Source organism: Acanthochromis polyacanthus, chromosome 8 (assembly GCF_021347895.1).
Source record: "Acanthochromis polyacanthus isolate Apoly-LR-REF ecotype Palm Island chromosome 8, KAUST_Apoly_ChrSc, whole genome shotgun sequence".
Classification (NCBI taxonomy): Eukaryota; Metazoa; Chordata; class Actinopteri; family Pomacentridae; genus Acanthochromis; species Acanthochromis polyacanthus.
The window spans coordinates 20407043-20431094 of NC_067120.1; the positions used below are offsets into that span (position 1 = coordinate 20407043).

At 39.4% G+C, this 24052-nt stretch overlaps 1 protein-coding gene across 1 annotated transcript; it reads left to right on the forward strand.

The window, feature by feature from the left end:
* The first annotated feature begins 2403 nt into the window (after positions 1-2403).
* LOC110960320 (ras-related and estrogen-regulated growth inhibitor-like protein) lies at positions 2404-15494 on the forward strand. Its single transcript, XM_022207521.2, has 5 exons — positions 2404-2726; positions 6897-6953; positions 7598-7671; positions 10396-10544; positions 12490-15494. The coding sequence occupies exons 1-5, from the start codon at positions 2675-2677 to the stop codon at positions 12773-12775; spliced, it is 618 nt and encodes a 205-aa protein (XP_022063213.1). The 5' UTR covers positions 2404-2674; the 3' UTR covers positions 12776-15494.
* The last annotated feature ends 8558 nt before the right edge of the window (positions 15495-24052 follow it).

A 24052-nucleotide genomic window follows, 5' to 3' on the forward strand; every position in this document is an offset into this window, starting at 1 on the left:
GAAAACACGAGTCTCTAAAGCCATGCGTAAAATTTAACACCCTTTTTCTTTTTTTTTAATTTTTCAGGCAAACAGATACAAGATCAAATGAATCCATCCTGGAAATGGGTCCAAAATGCTCAGTGAACCTAGCCTAGCCGCGCTAGACCCATGCTCTGAAGACGCAAGGGTCTAGGCACGCTGGACAGGGAGAGGCGGGCTAAAAGGTTGTCTATCAAATCACTCTGCAGCAATTGGGTAGGTATACAACCAATCAGCGCAACGAATAGGCTCCTAGAGCGCCGGAAATCAGAGGATGCGGTAGTTCGGTGAAGCCTTATTTATACAGTCAATGGGTGAAGTTCAAGTGTATTACAGACATGTTAACAGAAAGATTATTCAGAGTCGGTGCTAATGGAGCTCAACGACTGTTGTCGTTTTTGTTGTCGACCCTGGCAGAGAATTAAATTCGATGCCGTGGGTTGTCTAGCGTGGCTAGGCTAGTTGTTTCCGGTTGTTTCTGTCAGAATCGTTGCGCCTCTGTCGTCACTTAGTTACGCCCGCCTTCTGACTCTACACTTCATGGTGATTCGTCGGCCAGTTTTAGGAGAATCCAGCCTCGAGACTTATGGAGGGTAACTAGACCCACCCTGGTAGAGAATTAAATTAGTTGCCGTGGGTTGTCTAGTGTGGCTAGGCTACAGTGAACCTGCACGAAGGTCAGAGTAGACAAAAATGTGGCTTTAGTCAAAAGAATATTTATTTTTCTGTCCGGTGTCAGTGTCTGTGAAATCGATGCTCCTGCAGTATGATTTATTGGCTGAAAGTGTCACATTCTGTGTGGAGGCTGAAGCTGATGGAGATGGATTGCTTGTCTGAATCGATTCCATTTCATGTCAAAAGTATGACTGATTTTTTTTATTGCTGGTCTTCTGATGGTTTTGCTTTTACGCTGCTCTCAAACCCTAAGCTTTACTACATTGCTTCAGTGTGGTGAGCTGTGACTGTATGGTTGATAAAGTATGTAACCAGAGTCATCAAATTCTTTCCCCATCACATCCCTGCATACTCTGCCTTGAAGCCAAATTTTTATTGACTCTGGACTCAGTGGAAAGTTGCCAGATTGAATCACAGTAAGATTAAAATAACTTCAGTATATTTGAGAAAAAGAAAGATGCAGTATTTTTTTAAAATTATGCAACAATATGGAAACCCATTTCTGCCTGAAAGAACGAAGGATGAAAACACTTCCAATTGTTTTTCTATTTAACCAAAAAGATCATCTTTCCCTGAAAACTAACTGACTTATTGTTTGCTTATTTGTTTATAAATGAACATTTATATTCCCAAATAAAGAGCCATCAAAATGACACCATTTATCAGACCCAGAAACTGTGAAAACAGAATGGATCTATGGATTTCAACTTTTTTAAAAGTCCTTGAACTGCTTATGTTTGTGTTATGTGCCATAAAATGGGAAAACTGAACTAAATCCAGGCCTTAAATCATCAAAATCACTATTTTTCTATATGTCCCATTTTAAAATTGCATTAATTTGTATAAATTTTAAATTATTAACACATGTATGTCTATCATTGATTCAACTGTCAACCAAAATTTATTTGAATTGAAAATAATTACTGTGTCAAATATTGCTATTTGACAAAAATGTGATTAATAGCAATTAATTAATTACGAAGTCTATGATTAATTAGATTAATTTTTGATCACATCCCACCACTAATTATTATATATCTGTTCTATGTGTAGTAGATAAATTAACAATTTCCACTTAGTTCAGCATCAGCTGGAAAGCAAAAACATACAAAAAATGTTTTTTTTTAATTTAATTGTAAATAATTTCAGGCATCAAGGGGTTAAATTTGTGGAAAGCGGTAAGTGATGAGATAATTTTAACTTTCTATTCTCAAAATTTGTTCAATACTCAGGAATGGAATATATTGTGCATTTTGCTCTTAAATTGTTAATCTGATTAGATTTTCTTGTAGTTTTGGTTCATTGGGCTTGCGCAGTTTTGACTATGTTGTCATTTAGATGCACAGTTTGTGTTACTGTTTAGACTGTGTGTACAACAACTACGATTACAGACAACAAAAGTGTTAATTATGCTTTAGCTACTACAGGTGGAAATGTTTATTGCATGAATAGCGGAACAGATAAAATAAGATTTCAGTTGACATTTGGATGATATGATCTTCATTAAAATGTCGTGAATTGTAATTTCCAACTTTCCTCGTTCTTTCTGTGCCTGGCAAGAACAGGCTTCCATATTTTCACCCTTTGAAGAAAAACACAAATGTCCATAGATGGCAGCAAGACTACAGTTACAGTGTTAAGACTAAAAGCAGCACAATAGGCTTAGTGAGTCCTGACCTTTGAGTAACCTCTGTGTAGGAGGGGGCAGAGACAGAAAGGAGATATATAGGAGCAGGAGAGCAAAGAAAGAGGGAGAACAGATAGACTGAGGAGAGAAGAGAGAGAGAAAACAGAGAGGAGAGGTGTGAGAGAGTGAAAGAGCTGCTGGCACTCAGACAGAAAGGAGAGGGGGGCGCTTGTTTTCCCCCTGTACTTCCATCCTACCTCGACTATAAGGAGTATTTAGTGTGCCGACGCTAACCCAGATAGCAGACGCAACACAGCTCAGAGCCAGCTGAGGACCTGACAGAACGCAGGCATGAACGACATCAAGCTGGCTCTGCTGGGGAGCCAGGGGGCTGGGAAATCAGGTGAGTGGCTGCAAGTGGTCTATATTTCACACAGAAAATAAAAAAATGAGTAAAAATATTATAAACCACTATTATATTAGCCTGATTTACTATATTTTCTATAAAAAAGTGTCTGACAGTGTTTTCTGACTTTAAGTGGGTTACAAGAGAAATCAGACTCAACACATTGCAGTTAAGTTGCTTGTTTTTTCCTTCCAGATGTTAAAATAAGTTGCTTTAATTATATGTTAAAATTGCTTCTCACTGCTCAAAGCCTCATTCTAATTTATCAGTTTGTTCTGCTATTTTCTTTTCTGACACTGTGCTGATTTTTTTTCCTGCTTCGCTGATAAATCGTTTGATTAACACACACAGCACAGCAGAGTGACAGTTGTCAAGTACAAGTTGAAGGTGATATGCTGAATTATGTTATCTTATCCCCAAAGATATGAATTTAACAGTGATATAAACCAGAAAAAAAATCATCATCTCACTGGAGAAGCTTGAATCAGAAAGTGTTCTCCATTATCGAAACAGTTGCTGATTAATGATCTGCCAAACAATTTATCAATAAATTGACTAATGATAGCAGCTGATTGAGTTAACGTGTTCAGCTACGACTCAAATGGGTTTCATTAGATTAAAGATCTTTGTTTGGATGTAATAACCCACTCGCTCCCGAGCACGGATAAAAATATATCAAATGTGATTACCTGCAGTGGGACTCACAGGTTTGTCTTTGTTTGATGTTGTTTTACATCATTTCAGAAACTTTATCAGAGTTCAGAGTGAACCACAGATTATGATTCAATGCTTCAGAAAAATGATTACAAATGTACCTTTAACAGCACTGAGGTTGCTGGACAACAGGACAAAAACTGTACAAAGTAGCATAATTCAACATCTGAAAATATTAGTATATATATATATTGTTTCTGGAAATATTTTAAAACTGTTATTTCAGGCAAACATGTGTTGCTGCTGTTCATAATCTGAACAATATTTAGAATATACTAGAAGGTTCTGCTCTGATTAACCACTGACTGAATTTTTCCTTTATTCTTCTATTATTCTTTCACATTAAAGCTGAGATTTATGGATAGATTTCTGGATTATAATGTGAAGTGCTGGTATTTGAAAGTCTGAAACTTTAAACCAAAGAGGATCAAAATGAGGCTGTTGTTTAGAGTTGCTGCAGACTAACTTACTAACGAGCTCCTTTTAATTGCTTGCTTACTATCAGCACAACAGGCGATTCTTGACCTTATGAACAATAAGAGAAAAACATTTCCACAAAACTAAACCACATTTCATCTCTAAGTAAATTACTTTTGCTTTTATACGTCAGGCTAACAAACAGCTAATGCTGCATTCGTGCCGTATGATTCAACCCGTAACTGTGAACAGCTGAGGAGAAAAAACTGACTGTAATCATGAGTCATATATTAGGACTTTATAATCCTGACAAAAGCTCTTACTTGCTGACTAACAAACTGCAGACATGTCAACAAATTTGCCATAATGGCTGCAAATGCACCACCGCTGGCAGTTACATCCAATTTAAATCTACTATTTATCAGTATAATCACTTCACCTAATCCCATGGAAGCCAAATGTTTATTTTTTAATGATTTCACTTGGTAGTTAGGCAATTTACTCTATTTATCTACGTGACTAATTCAGCATTACCAGATTTTAATAATGTTTGTACATTGCTAAATTTAGAGCAAAGATGTTGTCCGTGTTCTTCCCGTTCTGCCAGCATTGTGTAATTGCAGCATAAACTACATGTTTTCAAGCAGTACCAAAACTTTGGCTTTTTTCCACCGGATTTTGTTTTTGTATTACATAACCGAAAAAACCCCCAAATGGATCATTGGCCCCATTCACTGAGGTTTAACTGAATTAATGAGATTATTCCTGCCTCGAGAGATTCTCTGTTTTGTTAAATTAAAACATCCGTCACAGAGTTCATTTCAAGGTTGTAAAAGGAAAACACAATATAAAATGCTTTCATGTCAGCTGGAGAAGCTTGTGCAGAAACATTTAATTAAGGGACAACAGTGGTGTCAACAGGAGGGACAATGACCCTGTCAGTGATATCATTAGAGGTTTTTTCTCATTTGAAAACAACGAGAGTTTGGACATTTCTTTACAAATTTTGTGGAAACCTGGATGAGCCGTAACAAAGCAATCAAAGTGTTAGTCTTTTGTATAGTATTCAAGCATAACAAAGTGGACAAATGCAGAGTGCATATGTATAATAGGACAGAGCTCATACTGTGCATCAGGCAAAGAACTATTGTAGCATTAGTTCTTTAAACATTATAGTCTCAGCTTTTAAATGAAGATATAAACATCCCCCATGCCAAAATTGAAGTAACAAGAAAATGGAGCACCTGAGGCCCCACAGAGAGCTACAGAAACTGATACTGTTACATGTTTACTTAAAATTTCAAAGTGTCCAGAAGTGATGGTAAATCACACCACAGTTGTTCTGTTTATATGAAGTGGTCATGCCAAAGAAAATTATACCACCCTCATTGCAATTTTATTTACTTTGGCAAGAGTATTAGCAATACATTCACAAAAGGTTGTATCCACCTTTTTGTACTCTTTTGGCTCAAGTAGGTTTTACCCCAAAGCAGTTTTTAACCCAACAAAATAAGAGCGCTTCTGCAAAATATGCATGTCTGCAGCTCTCTCCAGCATCCAGTGGGAGCACTTTGACCACGCAGAGAGGCCATACCTATTTTATATTCTTTCCAGATACGGATTTGGGCCAAGGTGCTTACAATGGATTAGAGCGCTGTACCGTGAACCTGTTTCATCATTTTAAAGCAACGGTCTAATCCCAGCTCCTTTCCAGCTTTGGCGCTCCACAAGACAAGGCTGTCCCTTGTCTCCATTACTGTTTATCTTAGCTTTAGAGCCACTAGCTGGCACAAATCCAGAGAGACGGGGATAATACAGGTGTTTTGATTTGTGGTCACAGTAGCAAACTAAATATGGATACAGATGACATTTTGTTGACTTTGTCCAATCCATTGCCTTCCTTACCAAAAATCTTGAAAATAATTTTTGACCTAGTGCTTTAGTGAATAACTAGATCAAACTTTTCCCCGGATTTGCTGTGCTGTAATGACAGATGATCCTCATAGTTTCCCTGTGTAACTGTGACGGGAAAAAGTGCCGTGTTTTTAGTTGACAGAGGATTTGCCTACTTCATTTTTAGTAATACTTTCAGTGGTTTATGTGTCCATACCTTAAATGTGCTATGTCAGACACATTCCTGACTGTGTTTTTAAACTGTAGCAAAAAATGCTGTTGAGGCAGAAAGCGGGGGAGTTATTGGACCCTTGTTACTGCTCAGGGCCTTGTTGCATATATCAGTATTCAGTCTCCATGGTGGTGGTTAAGACTAACTGGCTCTGTACTGTATTCAGGCTTCATAAAACAATGGGACGTCTCCATTCTCGCTGCCCGGCAGCGAAGCAGAGCTGTTACTGTGGAGATGCTGTAGCCTCTGGAGGCTGTATGTGCATGCCTGTGTCAATTTAATATGGTTCTTTACTCTTTGCTGCTCTCCTTGTTGCTTTCAGTGCATGTCCTGTTATTTTGCTCTCTGAATGTATCAGTCTCAGTGTAAAGATGGCCCCATAAGAATTCCTATTGCGCTAAAGTCCAATGTGTGGAATGTCCCAGGCCTTTATCTAGAACGCATGCATGAGTTACTTGCTGCACGCAACCATATTTGTGTGTCCCCATAGCCTAACTATAACCTCTTAGGATCCCTCTGGAGGCCCACCATTAGCAGTGAGCTTCCAGAGTTCAGCACTTGAAACTTCAGCCTTTAATTGAAACTGATTGTCTGTGGGACCAGAACTGGAACGGTCAGTCAGTTTTATGTGTAGCTTGCAGTTTAGAGGCAAAGCAGAGGGGGAAATATCACCATTCGGCTTGCCAAATATGCGAACGGACCTTCCAGCAAAGCCATGCAGCCTCTTTCATGTGAGGCTACAGTTTCACCGCTCCAGTCCCAGAGACTGTTGGCACGGTGCTGCGCCTGCAGGGGTGATGGAGGCTCCCCCGCCAACCCACCGCCCCCCCACAGCTGCCACCTGTGACGGATGAGAGTGTATTGGTGCCATGATTCATTTTGTTGTTTTTCATTTCATCTGTTTCCTCCAGCTGTCCTTGTGCGGTTCCTGACCAGACGCTTCATTGGTGAATATGCCTCGAACACCAGTAAGTGTTTCCAGATCTGATGAAATGGCACTTTGATGAGGGAATGGTTTCGGTTCTGGGGAAGAGAGTTTATCTCCAGACACTATGGATGTTGACGTTCAGTCACTTAAAGTGTATAATTTTCACCTGAGCTCTTCATTATCTCAGTGTTATTGTCAACATTATGTTTTACTTTTCCATTTTAGTCTTGTGTTAACTTATTTAATTTTCAGTGTCATTTTGTTTTTTTCTGGGCAGTATGTGGCAAAGGAATTTCCCTTAGAATTAATTATGTTTTATGTTATGCTTTGTTTTGTTTTGTTCAGTTATGTTGTGTTATCTTATCGCCTTAAATGAACAGTTTATCTGAAAGTAGGCTTGTTTGCTGAGACTTAACCATGCATATGATGGAGTCTTGAAGCTGAGTTGCCCAGTTTTCAGTATTGATGCAAAGCTAAAGCTGATCATCTCCTAATTGTAGTTTCATACTTAATTGATGGATGTATCAAACTGTTTGTATTCAATTTATTGTATCTCATAGTTCAAAATGACAAACTCAAATCACATCATACATGCTACAAATGAAAAAGATAAATTTGGTGTGGTATTTTGATACCAATGGACACTTTGCTGTCTATTTCTGATGTGTTGAATCTTCATTACAGACTCCCTGTACCATAAAAGGCTGTCAATCGATGGCAGGCAGTTGAACCTGGAAGTTTTTGACCCCTGCTCTGAGGTACGGCACATTTTGCACACACCCAGTGAGGCTAACCCGCTGAAACTTGTTTTTAGAGCTATAACAGTTTTTCTCGATTGCTAAGACACATTCCTGGAAAGCTGCTCTCCTTTTCCCTAAACTGTGAACACAAAACCCAATTTTCAAGGTACATTCACGAAACCTCTGACTCTTCTTGCAAAACCAAACTTTCAGCCCAAAACAGTTCAATCTGTGCTCAAAACTGAACTATGCTGTCAAATCATGCCTCAAGTCAATCTAAATTAAATACTCTACTGAGTAGTCACTAAACACTACATAGAAAAAAGGAAAACACAATGCTCAGGACATGAAGCGGTAGAAATAAATGTTTATTTAGGCTAAAACAAAATAAAATACCTGGGCATTTGTAACACTTATACATAGAAAAAAGAATTTGCAAAACAACAGAAATCCTGTGCATTTACATGTAGCACTTGTAAAAATAAAGCACAAAAATATACAAATGAAGTACAAAGAAAAGAAGTGCATTACTCTACCACAGCAACATTTCTCCGTACTGGCCACAGGACTTCATCTACATCACAGGCCACATTTTCTCTGGCCAGGCAACAGAGGAAAAAAAACCCTGGCATGCCGTATCCATGCTCCTCCTCTTAGATTTCTGTCCATTGTAGTGCCTCACAAACCAGTGCTTTGGCTTGTATGTACCCTCACATCATTAGCCACAAGTGTGATCAATTTTGTGTTGTTGTGTTCAAACGGTGACGCCTGAGCTTTAACTGTGTTTGACTTTTGCCACCAGTGCTCACCATTATGCAACACAGGTGCATCACAATGACAATAGGTTGACAAGATGTGTCTAAACAGGTGAAAAGGGCTTATGGTTTTGCCAAAAGACTGACATTTTCAATAAGTGGGTTCAGGCAACTGAGAATTTGGTTCAGACAATAGGGTTTAGTGTTTTAGCAATTGAGAAAAACTGTAACAGAACCATATTAGAAAAGCAGAGCTGCAGCATGAGCTGTTTTCTGTTCTTTGATTTCCTCCTGCATTTCATCAGGTGGTCTGGAAATCTACTTGTAGGGTTTTTTTTTGCCCTGTACTTAATGCACGGATGGCCTTGAGAAGGAATAAATTAAGCCACTGAGAATCTGATGAGAATAATGTCTTTTCAAGAGAATGTTCTCAAAATACAGATTTGGAAAGTAAATGTAATAGCATTGTTTTGTTTGACGAATAATTGTCCTCAGTAAAAAGCAAGAACTTAACCAACATTCGTGTCACGTTTTTCTATAACTGTCAGTATAAAACATCTGCAGAAGGGTTTCACTTAACAGCAGACGAACACTGGCTAGTTTTCAGGCTGCTGATGAAGCTGAAGAACATACCTGTGATCTTGAGTGAGCTGTGATCGTATATTTACTTCAGGCCGGCACGTGTGTGATCCGCACAGCACTTAAATTTGGGAATCCAAAGGGTTTATGAGAGTATCCTGAGGTGATGTGTGCCAGAGGCTGTCTCTTTGAAGAAAAGAGCCATATAACCTGCTTACTTCTCCATCAACAAGACTAAAGACCTGAGAGGCCTTTTACGGCAGACTTAGTATTTTATTGGAATACCCCTAGGCTCAGCCGAACAAGAAGCACTCATTGTCTTTGTCAGTTTGATTCACTGTGACGTCGCCTTCACATAAGGAACAGAGTCAATATCCTGCCCTTCTGACCTCGTCTACATAAAGAAACTATGGAGTCAATAAAGAGAAAAGGTTTTACAGTACTTGGAAATGTCCCCAGGCCTCACATCCTTCTTCTATTTGTGTCTCCTTGAGGTCACAAAACTCGTGCTTTATTCTCACTCTGCACGTGTTACTAGTATCAAAGTTCCACTCTGAAATGTCTCCAGTTATGAAACCTCAAAGCACGGCCATGACCAAAAGATTCTGTATCTTTTCCTATCCATAAATTTTAGCAGTTTACCACAGATGTGATGATGTCTTCGTCAAATAATCATTCATTTCTCAGAGTTTGTTTGTAGTTGGAATTATCCAAGAAACCGTAGACTTCATGTCTGGGATATGCAGGTCTGTGAGCCAATGTTATCATACCTCAGCCACAAAAGTATACAGCAAAACTCTTTTTCTGTCAAAATAGAAAAACAGTGTCTTATGTGTATGAAAGAAAAATTGCTCTAAGTGAAATAAAACTACAAGATGTTAGTATTTTCTAACATTAGGAATCTCTACAAAATGTTCAAAAACTAAACATGCAAATGTAAGATCAAGTTATTTATTTTGTTCGCTTTCTTGCTGTAACAAATCCTAAATCACTCTCGGCTTTATATTGCAACTACATAAACAAAAAAACTATGATAGCTTTCAAGGGCTGTGAATTCAATTTGTAGACATTACATTGTATATAATGCCACAAGATGTACTATAATAATGTGTTTATATTTGATATATTTTGTTATTCCAAGATTTCCAGTGATTCAAATCAGTTCACATGATATTTTGCCAGAGGGGCAAATTGAGTTCTATTTAATTAACTGAGTGGTGACTGCAGCCAAACATATCAAACTGTCTGTAGCTCACATTTATGTGTTAAAACATACTAAGAGAAGCAGTGTAAAGAACACTGGCTTCAACTGTTTCTCTCCTCTTGACTGTAAAAACAAATGAGACAGCGCATATGCTGAATTAAATGAGGGCGATTCCAAAATAAAAGCATGTGCTCTTTTTGGCAGAGCTCTGAGGCCAGGTGTATACTGGAGGAGCCGGTGGATTGGGCAGATGGCTTTGTGGTGGTGTACAACATCAGTGACCGCACTTCTTTCATCAATGCCAAAAACATCCTGCGGCAGATTCGGGAGGCACGGATGGACAACTGCAAAGGGTCAGAAGCAACACAATGACAATTCATTTGAGATATGGCAAATGAGAGGAGCTTTCAGCCTTTTGTTTAGCAGTTTCCAGTAACTTTCTCAAGTTTTGCAAATGACTTAAATGCTGCAATGGGTGCACTATGGTACAATTGGAAATATGAACTATGTCAAGAATATACAACTGAAAATCTGTCCGTTTAAAATATTAGTTCAATAAATATTAGTTGTCAAGTTAAAACTGCAGGAACAAATAGTTTTTTGTATGATTTTAATTTTGTCTAACAGACCACTTTAAAATGTTTTCTTTCGTGTCTCCAGATGAATTCTATATATTTATATAATTTGCCCATTTTCAGCAAGTTAAAAAATCTCACATGTCCTCAGAATGCATCCATGCATTTTTCAGCTCAAAATACTGCAACAACGGTTTACCATGACTGTACAACTGCCTCTTCTCTTTAAGCCTCTTCTTAATGGGCTGTTTTCAGTGTCTGCAGCCTTAAATACAGTTAAGCTGCTGCTGACCACGCCCCCTTCAGGAAGAAAACTATCTATGTCTGTGAATGACTGGGCGCAGTGAAACAGTTGACCACATGGTAGACTTTAGTGAAGGTTGTTGCTAGAGGTACGGACCCGTACCCGTAGCCTGTGGACTACAGATACGGCACTTTCCATTTGCCAATCAGATACGCGAGATCTGGTCACCTGACTCCCGGTAGACGCTAGCGGTACGGACCCGTAGCATCAGTACTACAGGTACGGACCCTAAACCTAACCCTAACACTAACCCTAACCTTAACCTTTGCTTACCTTTCAACAGTTTGCAGTGGTTAGCAGCTTCTTGACTCACGAGACTCGCGTACGGGTCCGTATCTGTCTGGCAAATGGAAAGTGCCGTATCCGTAGGCCACAGGCTACGGGTACGGTCCGTATCTGTAGACACTACCTTTAGTGAATGTGTGAGACATTCTTTTTCTTCTCTTTTCATACTATACCAACCACACAAAACACACAAAAAACTATGTTTACCTTTAAATTTATCCTCCAGTTTCTGTTAAAAAAAAGATATATATAAAATATACGACATAAAATAATATAATATGTATATAGTGGGTGAACATTTTTTGACTCACTATATAACCCGAACATGCAGCAAACACTAAAGGAAAACAAAACCAAGCAGAGTTGTTGCCCTACTTTCTTTGAAGCTGAACAGGGATCTTCATGCAGTTTTGAGTTTGAGGAATGTTCGGAGTCCTGACTGGCCCTAACAAACTCAAACTGATAAATGATTCATGATGACGAGTGAGGGATTCACTGCAAACCTACAGGCATCTAGTAAATTTGGTGTGCGGGAAAATGGGCCATCCACATCCATCAAGCTGCCTGGAGATATGCCAAGGCATCCTAATAACATGGAGGGAAGAGATGTGTAGCGTAACAACAAGTACTTCAGAAGAATTGCAGATTTGTCATTTGTGGAAGTTATTTGTCAGTTAATGAAATGCAACAAGCTTAAACACTTTACACTCAGATGTTTTTAGTGGTGTGTTGATGCAAACCTAATCTGGTTATAAAGAATATTTTAAGGTAACAATAAGATATCATACTGGGAAATAGGCAGAAAAAAAGGAAAGCAAACAAATGCACACAATGAAGAGTAAACTAAAGTGAAGTAAACTAAATACACAGGTAAAAAGAAAAGAGAGATTACAAAAGAGAACACAGTTTTAGTGTATTTTTTTATATTTGTTTGTCAAAATCAAATTTAGTGTTGAAAATCTTTAGATCTATGTCTGACCAGTCTTTCTCCAGACCGACATTGCTTTGAATGTATGGCAGAATTTTGAATAAAATGAACTGTAAGCAGAGTGTAACTTTGTTTGAACCTGAAGATTGTATCAGCTCCACATCCTCTCCATCTCATCAGTCCACACTGGTCGGTCTGTGTTTCAGGGAGGTGGATGTTCCTGTCTGTCTGGTGGGTAACAAGCAGGACCTTTGCCACGTCCGGCAGGTGTGCGAGGACGAGGGCCGCTGCCTGGCTCAGGAGAACCGCTGTCACTTCCAGGAAGTCTCAGCAGCCGAGAGCTACCAGGACATCGCCAACCTCTTCACACAACTCATCCGGCAGGTGATGGAGCACCTGAAGTACAGAGCAGACCGACGGCGCTACAGTGGCTCCAAGTCTATGGCCAAGCTCATCAACAATGTGTTTGGCAAGAGGAGGAAGTCGGTTTGAAGAGTCCAGTGAAGCCAGCAGCTAATCAGTTGGATAGACTGGGATGGTGTTTTTGAAATGGACCCATGTTAAAGGGAAAGAGCCAAGATGTTACATGCTGGGTCAGAAAGCTGTTGAGTTTATAGACAGCCGTGTGAACTCTTGTTCACTCTGTGAGCAGCATAGATGGTTGGCGGAAGGTCGGATGTTGTGTATGTTACAGGAACAAGCTCATTTAGATGCAGATATTTGCCTTGTATATGACAAACTTTGTACTTTGGCCGCTTTGGTTTTCAACTTGGCTCTGTTTTCAGACAGCTAAACAGCCAAGACACCTGTAGAACGGCTAAGTAGGTGGTTGTCCTTAAGACAAAGCAGAGGGGTGTGCTACAATGCAACAATAATGGGTTAGTGAGGTGTGCACTTTTTGAGTATCATGTTTAAATATAAGAAGCTTAAAGTTTCAGAGCTCTGATGTGCATATATGTTAACTTATACAATTAACAGGTTTCTAGTAGCATTCTGCTTCTGCATCGTTTGCAGCTCCATTTACTGTAATAAATCCTTTGTCACAACCTGTTCCTCTTAACTGAGGTATGCAGCACAGAGTTGGTCCATTTAAAATCAAATGATGCATCAAATGCCTCGTTTTATGGAAACGCCCACATAGCCTAGTGTAGAGAACCAGAATTATCCAAGAAAGATGGTAAATACCATCATGACAGTTATCTCTGCTTTGGGTTTTGGTTTTGCTCAGCCAGCTTACACAAACAAAGCCTTGCTTTGTAAAGTTGCTCATAGTACACCCCTCAGGTTGTTCACAACTTAGGCCAGAGGTTCTCGAATATGAAAGCTTAAAAAAACCACATTTGCTGTGTATAATTTTGCTTTAATTCAGCTGTTACTCTGCTGTGTATCAGTCAGTTCTCCTCATCAACAAATATTCTGGACAATTAGACTGTAGGATGTCAATAATGTGACTCTTGGCCACACATTTAAAAAAAAATAAGACTAATCAGGCAGAAAAAATAAAAACACTGATGTAGTTGTATCATAGGTGTAGAGGTCCTTATATTAAACTATCATAGGTTCTCACATATGGTGCTTATAGCTGTCTTCAGTCAGATTCAGGGGAACTTTGCATGAATATGGCTTAAAACTATCAAAGTTAGGATCTAAACCAATGGACAGACCAGCTACACCAGACTAAAAACATTCCAGTGCCAGCTGTCAATACTTCAAAGGTTGTAATGCTATTTTCCAAATATAATTTCTGCCTTATTGCTGTAATGTGGTTTTTAGATATAAGACCTGAAACAAACTGGGAAGCTTTGATTAGCTGTAATCAACGTATCCTCCATCTTTCACTCATGTGTTCATCTTGAAGCAATATCAGACCATAGCAACCTGCATGACTGATTAGCTGTTGATTAGTCAGTGACAGTAAAATGTTCGAATCTTGCCAACTTTTCTTAAACCAAATATTTACTGAACATTCAGCACCACAGTCTCCTTTATCAGTGAGCTCACAGCGTGTTACTGTAGGCCAACTCTGCAGCACGCTGAGTGAGAAGATCAACTTAATATAATCTTGAAGACACCACATTCAGACTCAGTACATCACTTCATCCTGTTATTAGTTTACAGCATCAACACGTTGTAACATTCAGGACAGTAATGTTCGTCAGTGCTCAAACATTTTTACTGCTCAACAGTTTTGCAGTATTTTGGATGAGAGAAAAAGACAGTATTGATGCATTTTACTGAAAGTCTAATTAACTTTTGCTAAATATTTTATGGGGATCCTAGTATTTGGAAGCAGATATTTAAGTAAAATTAGTGACCTGTTGATCTAATTTAATTCCCCATTGCAAAGAAAGCATGTATCATCTGCAACAAAACTGAACACACGTATGATCAGTATCACCAGAATCCTAAAATTATTGCATTTTTATTTGTTGTTAGCCAAAGCCTAAGAATAATGCCGATTAAACTGAAAAGCCATAATGTTTAACCAATTTAAAAGGGAGTAAGTCATTGCTGAGGAAATGTGTTGCTATTTTATCTGCATTTTTGTCCATGACCTGTACTGCTGCACAAACGCCATCTACTGCAAAACATACAGGGGAGCTGTGTTTTTAAAAAAAAATCCCTTTACTTCACTACATCCTCCAGAAAAAGTGCTATGACTCATAGGACAGGACTGTCCTACTTGTTGCTGGTTGGTCATGGACGTCACAAACACTAGATGTTTACCGTCAGTGCACACACAGAATGGACAGCTAACAACTGTGAGGAGACATTTTCAGGAAATGGCAAAACAGTGCATTGGATTAGAACAGCTTACTTTACCTCTAAGCTATAATGAATGGTCCAAATTCAAGATTTGAAGTGAGTGCACCCTTCATTGCTGAGATTCCGCTCAGCTTTTTTGATGACAGATTGGTATCCTACTTGCCAGGGATGATAGCGGTGTAGCGCAAATCTGTGGAAAGATGTTCTGCTAGTCTTCACTTCTTTTTATTCTACCATTCACTTCTGTTGGATTCAGGTCAGGAAAAATATTTGACCATATTATAGCTTTTACTTTTTCTCGTTTGTTTTTGTGTTCCTACACTTGTTCTTTTCATTTCCCCTTAATTAGCTTTAAGGTTGTTCTTCTTCTACAGCAATATTTGATACATAAAGTTATAAAGTTCAAGTCACAGCCTTTAATGACATTAAAAGCCCTTTGAAGATTGCTGCATTTTCTTTGCATTTGTCCAAAAATACCAAACTTCAATAATCAATCGGCTGCTTTCTCTTTTCATTCCCAAACTTTCATCTTGCAATTTTGTGCTACTTTGTGAGCAGTGGTTTTCTTGTTAGCCTCTGTCCGTAGGGGCTGACTTCATGCAATGTTCCTCTTACTGCCTGAGCAGCCACTGAAACACCAGTAAAGCTTGTGTCACTAACCACTGCTGCAGCTGTGTGTCACTTTGTGTTTAGGACTGATCCTCTTGTAAGGTCTATCATCTTTAGAAAGTCTCCCAATCCAGCATCTTGTTTTACTTGTAACTCCTTAGTGTGTGGGGCCATGTTGCATTACAAACAATGATATGTATACTCACCTTTGTTGCACTGAGTTTGCACTTTGGGGCCTGTATTTTTAATTGCAATCTGTCTGACCTGTTTGTTCTAATACTACACAAGATCAAATGCCTGAGTCTTTGATTTCAAAATAATCAGTTTAAATCATTAGCCATATTAAAGAATAGGAAGATATTTTGAATGTAACCCATGACAACTAAAACACACCACAACCACGTCCCAGTTAAGGGCATGAACTCATTCACTTCTATACCATTTTTCTTCATAGATCCACTTATGTCACCATGATGCTGTACAGAAATAATGTACGACACCATGAAAAATGTCTTCTCATACACACACATAGCGTTTTGTCAATGAATGCGCCTTTTGTAAATACTCTATAAACAGGTTGTTCCAGAGGAAATTAAAGTTAAACATTGCTTAATAAGCTGGCTGTTTTAGTTCTTCAGACGGGCTTCTGTATTACGTTAACTTTAATTAGATAACTGAGAGGAGGCATTCCTCTAAATCCCTCAGAAAAGAGGAATTTCCGGCATGTATTTGCTAAAAATAGCAGGTCTGGAGGCAGAAGAAGTGAGAAAAGCAACCTGATTATGAGTTTTGGCCTCGAACACAAAGTAATGTTACTGACAGTATCCACTAGATGGCAGCAAAGATATCCAGATGTGGTCTTTTTCCCCACTAAGTGAAATCATTTTCCGCTCATAGGACATGACAAATTACACACTGAAGCATTGCAACAGACATTTCACACAGCAGACATTTTGATTTGCTGCGGAAAGGAAAGCACAGATTTATTAAAAATGGCTGCATTCCTCTGAGGAGAGGTCCTGTATTTGTGGCAGCTGGTTCAATGTCACGCTTTGCTGGGACACTAAATGGAACTGAGCCACCATTAGTTCCACCTGCGAGAAGTCACTCTTGTGAATAAAGGTGTACTGTTGTAGAGACAGCTGATGACAAACAATAAGAAGTAATAATGAGTGATAATGTGCTTGAGAGCAAGTTTCTGATTCAGGGAAGTAAAGGAAAAGCAACATGAAGTCATTCTGTGAGAATTATCATTTTTTTGCTGCTTTAATGGTGGCAGTCTCCCAGTAAAGGAGCATTTGCATTTAGAGTAGTATGTTTTACGGAGGGGATTTTTCTTGTAATTCGACTCTAAATGGGTGAAACACTTATTTTCAGTATCAAAATAGAATTTCTGCTCAAGAGGAAGAAGAGCATTCCTTCTGGTTCCTGTAACAGAAATGCGTGTTTATGTATACTAACCAACTGTCTTCTTAATTTCAGTGTCTAACTTTGAGAAACATCATGATAAATTACTGGGCATGAGCTGCATGAGCAAACCAAGCTAACTTCAAGCTGTGTACCAAAATTTGATGGCAAAAAATGTGACCCTGTTGCTCCTTCATCCTTCAATATCAGGAATCACAGATAATAAATGAGAAACTTGTAGGTACAAGTGTGTGGCCAGCACTGAATCAGAGGGGGTGTGCTATAGTTTCAACTTAGCAGTACTGAAAAGATTTTGAACAGAAACAGCTTTCGTGACCAATTATGTTAATGCATAGAAGGAAAATGGCTTTGATTTCCATTATTACTGAAAAAGCCCATCAGACCCGCACCGAGTCCTGTTCATCCTGGAGAGGGTCTCATCAGATTGGAGCCTGACGCTGCGAGAGGCAGGAAACTCTCAGGACAGGCTGCCGGTCCATCACAGGGTTAATGCAAAGATACCAGGAAACAAACTCACTCTGACTCACTATGACCAATGTAGAATCACCAGTTAACCTACCACGCATGTGTTTGGACTGAAGGAGGAAGCTACAGCACACAGAAAACCCACACAGGCACAGAGAGACCATTCAAACTCCACACAGAAAGGCAACAGGCCAACCAGCAGGTGATGCAACAGTGCTACTCGAAACCTCTGAGAAACTGAAATGCAAAATGATCACAAAGAAGCAAAATAACAACAAAGGGATACAACAAGAGTGGGCAAAATACTGCTGAGAAGAGATAGACACCAAATGAGATGCAAAACAAACACATATGGATGGGAATAAGCAAAAAAAGGATGCAAAATGATGAGAAACAGACAGAAAACCACCACACAGAAATATGAATCCAGTTTTACTGGCACTGAAATGTCCAAAAAGAAGCACAGAAAGTGACTAGAAGGGTGGATGAACCTTTAACATGTCAGTGCACAGGGGCCCATTATCTATAATTTATCCTTTCATAAAAGTCTGGGGGTTGTTTGATTTTACTGTAATCTGTATGTGCAGGGTTACAATACAAACATGTGTTGGAATGAAAGGAATGCTGGATAAAATCCATCCATCCATTATCTGTACACCGCTTAATCCTCATTAGGGTCACAGGGGGTTGGAGTCTATCCCAGCTAATTTAGGGTTAAGGCAGGGGACACCTCGGACAGGTCACCAGTCCATCACAGGGCTACACAGAGAGACATTCACACCTATGGACAATTTAGAATCACTAATTAACCTCAACATGTTTTTGAAGTGTGGGAGGAAGCCAGAGTACACAGAGAAATCCCACACATACACAGGGAGAACATGCAAACTCCATGCAGAAAGATCCCATTAAGGTCTGGACATGAACTGGTCTTCTAGCTGCAAGGCCAAAGTGCTAACCACCAATCCACTGTGCAGCCCGATGGATAAAATATTTGATAAAATAAGTCACTTTGTAGCAGCTGGTTTATGTTTGTTTACATTTGAAAACAAATGGACATTATGTTTTTATCAGTGCACCTTTATCAAACCTCCCCAAAAAAATGACACAATCATTACTATACAGTGTATATCAGGTCAAGAAAATATAGCAGATATGACCTATAAAAAGCTACTTCTCATATTTTAAATGGACCCAAGGCTGTCCAGTTCATTCAGGCTGAATTACAGACTATTGGTGCAGAAATCTATTTGTGTTTTTGATCAAATTCATCTCCTCTGATTGTTCGGTGCTTCGTTCTCACATCCCAGAAGAGAATACTTCCTAAAGAGCAGACAGGAAGCTCTGCAGCCTCCTCATGTTCGTCATCATCACAGCACAGGTGGCAAATGAAAGCTGAATCTCTGCAGGAGTCCTTTTGGCAGTTATTTGAAATCAGTGAACGCAAACATTTTCCTCCATCAAATACAATTCAGCCCCATCCTGAGCTTCCATGAACAGTCCTCGAGTTGTCCCATCTCACTTACACGTTACACTCTTAAACATGCAGACATCCTCTCATGTGCACTGTATAAGACTCTGCAGACATTTTGGTCGTAAAGGTTTTTATGCTTTTAGTTCTTTAACAAATGAACCCTGTCATTTTCTGAGATGCATTTCTGCCTGGCTCATGAAAGACGTTTGCACTTCTAAAAAAAACTAAAAAAAACTAAAAAATCCTTTGCCGCACAGGAAGTCATGCATTTTACATTTCCAGCAGCAGCTACAGCAGTTTGCTTTGAATACATAGGAAAAAAACCCATAGTTGGCAGAAGCAGCCATAACCACTGTGGCTGAACAGAAACAGAAAAGAGCTCTGCAGAAAATCTAAGGAAAAAGACATCACAGTGCCACCCACTGAGCTTGACTGACAGGTAATTTCTGGAGAGATCAGCGCAGAGCCACAGCGGGCATTAGTGCTTAATAACAAGGACGTGAGGAAAAGGGACATTAAATTAAAGCGTGTAAATGTGTGAGGGTGCAAAATGCTGCTCGTGTAAACTCTAATTTGATTCCATCTCTTCATCCCTCTCCCATTTTCACTTGTGTCTGTCTCATTTTTTCCAGAGAAATGAGGAGTGCTGGCGGATGGAGACAAACTCCAAGTATGGCCTCGTAGCTTCAGGTCAGTGATCTTATTTGGCCCCTGTGTGTAGGAGGAATTGCTTTTGGCTCGGCCGAGGACAACCATCCGAACCAAGGGGATTGGATGCTGCTGGGACACCCCGAGAGCCAATCAGAAAGGCCATCGATCAGTTCCCCTTAATCTCACAGCTGGTGAGCACATCCCCACTCCAATCTAAAACTCGGCAGCTTAGTCAGACTGACAGAGGATTGGCCGGCTTCCAAAGACTTGAAACTCTGCAGAAATGAATTCACGTTTGTCTACAACATCAGATGGTACTTCACTCACTTCTCACCATCTCTCTCCTTGGCTGGAATCCTGACTAGGAAAATAAATAGTGGTTAAAGAAGTCTAATCTAATGCTGTCTGAAAACCCACATTTCTTTCAAAAATGTGGAAATAATATACCACTGCGGTTTGCTTCCAATTCAAACCAACTCAGCTGAAATTATCCTGATTGCTGCATATATTTTCTCATACGATATTAGGAAAACAATCATTTTAAGTTGAAAAACAATACTAGCCCATTTGCCCAGTTCAAGGACATATTTTGGTGATAAATTGTGTTCTGTGTGTCATTCTGCATGAGTACACGCAGTGATTGCTTGCTGTATGTATATATATATGTACTGTTTATGAAGGGTTCGCTTCCAACACGAAGCATTTGCTCTCAGAGAAAAGAGCCAGAAGCATCAAATTTAAGGTTGGGTTTGCTGAATTTAAGGAGTGTCTTGAACTCAAAAATCCACATTTTAATATGTTGCATCTGGATCATGTGGTTTTCTAAACGTTTGTGAGAGAGATGTGTTGCGGAAGGAATCATGTAATCCTTTTCATATGTAATCTGAATTGTTCACTGTGAGCTCGGAGTGCTGCAATCTCCCGTTTCACTGAATGCGATGTCCTGCTGTCTGTGCACTGAACACTATTTGGTAACACGTCAGTGTCAGCCTGCACTAAATGCTGCCAGAATTCAGTAAATAAGTTGAATCTCATGAAGAATTTGATCTCACAGCAAGATTCATGCACATATGCTGTGTATGGTACTTAACCACATGCATTCTCATGTACACATATGTATAATCATGTGAACTTATAGTTTGGTGAGTGCATATGTGCAGTGATATGAGTACGTTTATCCAAGAACTGTACTTTGGTACATTTTTGAAGCACTTTTATTCCACTTGAGTGTTTCAGTTTTATGTAACTCTTTACTTCTTCTCCACTACATTTATTTGACAGCTTTAGTTATTTTTATGATGAATATATATATTTCTTTATATATATATATATATATATATATATATATATATATATATATATATACACACACAGTATAACAAGTGGTTTCCAACCTTTTTGGTTTCTTCCAAAAAGCAGTGTGCGGCCAGGGTCACTATTTCAGACAAATAGTGATTTTCTCTTCAAATCTCACCAAAAATCAAAGATCTCAGAGAAAAAGTCCAAAAGCTTTAAACAGATTTGTGCATTACAATTTTATTTTTTCCTCTCTTATTAATCATCTGTCAAGCCCTCAGATTTGTTTGCTGTTCACGAATATGAAATGGTATATAAAGCCGTTCAGACAAGCTCCACAGTAACAGACTGCTGACACACTGATGCTTCAATATTATTGCTCCAGTGATGCCATATATACAGAAATAACACATCAGCCAGAGGGGCCAAACAGTACATTTACCGTAATACTTTAACCACAATATGCTGTAAATGCTTTGGTTTAACAGTATGTTACATGCAACACCTTAATTTCTAAAGTATCGTCACATTCTTGTATTGGTACTTCTGCTTAAGTGAAGGATCTGAAGACTTCTTCCGCTACTGCATATGTGAGCTAGCATACTGAATGTGTTTCACGGTCATTTTAAAATGGATTTTCAAAAGATCTTGGATAATTCTGAAAAATATATATATTCCGAGATCAGCAAGTCAATTTGAAACACATTACACTTATACAATAGTCCAATATACACATTTGTTCTAATAGACTTATTGTATTCATGTGTACATTTAAAACTATATCTGTAATGGATTTCTGACTCACTTTTTTGCTTGTATTTTTATTCAATATTCTTAATGTACTGTATGTGGAAATTTTATTACATTTTGGCCACTAAATGCACATTACCCTTTTTATAAAGGCACATCCTCAAAGTACACCACACACCTTTTTCTTATGTTATGAATATGTGTCAAGCGTAGCCTTTGAAAACCCTTCAAATGTAAAATGGTAATTAACTATTCACAAGGCAGTTACTTTTTTTTTAATTAATATTTTTCACAGACAGCAAGACATATTCAACTTCTGCATCACTGCAAACACAACAGTCCCATAACAGCTCAGCTCTCTGTTCTTTCACAGTAAAGGCAGTTACTTTTTAATCGCATTTGGTATTTTTAAATACTCATACATGGACTGTACTGTAGGGCTGCACCTAACGACGCTTCGACGAGGGCTGAATCCCAAACCGCCCCCGACACACTATCCCTACACACTACCCCTCTGTTTGCGCGTTCCCGCGGAGGGTCCTCCATATTAAGGGCCGTCCCAAACCGCGTAGTGCGGAGGGAGAGTGGACTGTTCAGCCCTTAAATAGCGAGTCTGCATCGATGCTCACTCTGGACAACTTTTTCAGGAAGTGCAACGTCGAAATGGAGGAGGAAACAACATATCGATGTAAGTTCCACATGCGTCCATTATTTCTCCCATGCCTTTTTCACACTGACAGAACATCACAAAAAGAGTGGTGAAAAAAGATAAATCAAAAGAAACAAATCTTCTTCTCTGCTGACGTTTGATTTAATTGTGCACCCCCTGACACCTTAAAATTTGAACACAACTGACAGAATTCATTTATTCATTCATTTGTTGGATTTGAAATGCCAGATAATAGGATTGGAAAAAATGTGAGTGAAAAACAAGTGGGATGCTTTCGTCTTCTGGAAGCAGCAGCGATCCTTGTTAGTTGCAACCTGTGCCACAGCGCTACAGCCATGCACAGTAGGCATCTTTGTGTTACCATGGCGATGACGTCTTCCGTTCTCCGGTGAGGCGACAGGGCGTCCCATTCCTGACGATCGTATTTATACCCTCCCCCTTCAATAATAGGTGCCCTCCACAGCTGCGAGTGTGACTTCTTTTGGAGTGACACTCGGTAGTGGAGGGGGAGTGTGTAGGGGGCGGTTTGGGATTCAGCCGAGTTGTCTGAGCACGATACGTCATCAAAAGCGGAAGTGAGCGCGCAATGCAACAGAAATTCCCTTCCGACCGGAGCGCGGAACACGGACGAACGTCGGCGCGGCATCATGCATGTATTATGTATGCATGCTGCAGCGCGGACGTCCGCGTTTAGATACAGCTGTATAGTAAAGGCTGACATCCATGTTTACAATAGAATGCGGACATCCGCGCTGCAGCGTGCATACATAATACATGCACGATGCCGTGCCGATGTTCATCCGTGTTCCGCGCTCCGGTCGGAAGGGAATTTCTGTTGCATTGCGCGCTCACTTCCGCTTTTGATGAAGTATCGTGCTCAGACGACTCGTCGACGCGTCGTTAGGTGCAGCCCTACTGTACTGCCCTACTAATCCACCAAGAGATAACTCTTACCATTAGCTGGTTTTTCCATTCTCTATGGTAAAACTAATGCTCTAACCAGGGCCCTTAACACTGTAAGTATCTATAAAGTACATAAATAGTCTAGTTGAAATAAAATACAGTTAAACTGTTGTGTTTCCTACTTTGATGGATCAACATACAGATTATGAGAAGAATCAGCTTAAGTCTAAAAAAAAAGGCCTACAAACAGCCACATTTTAATTTCGTCATGCTTCTAGATGGTAGATGCTGTATGAGTGCCTTTGAGGTACCCAATTTACTTACATCAGAATTATTGCTTTTATTTAGGCCTTTTACAGCCTCTTGGAGAGACTTTAGATGTCTGGGTTTTGCTCAGATTCAATAAGTGTGATCAGCCATATTGCATTACGTTGTGTTCCAGTCCTGGAAAGGTTTGTGCTTGCACAGCTGGCTCACAGATCAAAGACATCTCCTTCAAGTGTGACAGGCTGCATCTGTAGAAGAGGAACACTGCCCAAATGTCAGAAAGTACCAAATACACGTTCCAAAGTACGGTTCATGAAAAGGGTGGACCAGAGCTGGTTATGTATGTGAAACGTGGTTCCATGTGGCCCTTGTTTTGGATCATGATACTTAAAAACATGTACTGATGATGTTCTTCTTCAGTGCTCCTGTTGGTTATCTGAATCACTTTTTTTTAAAAAAAGAGTTGTTTTCAAAAATAAGCAGAGATCCC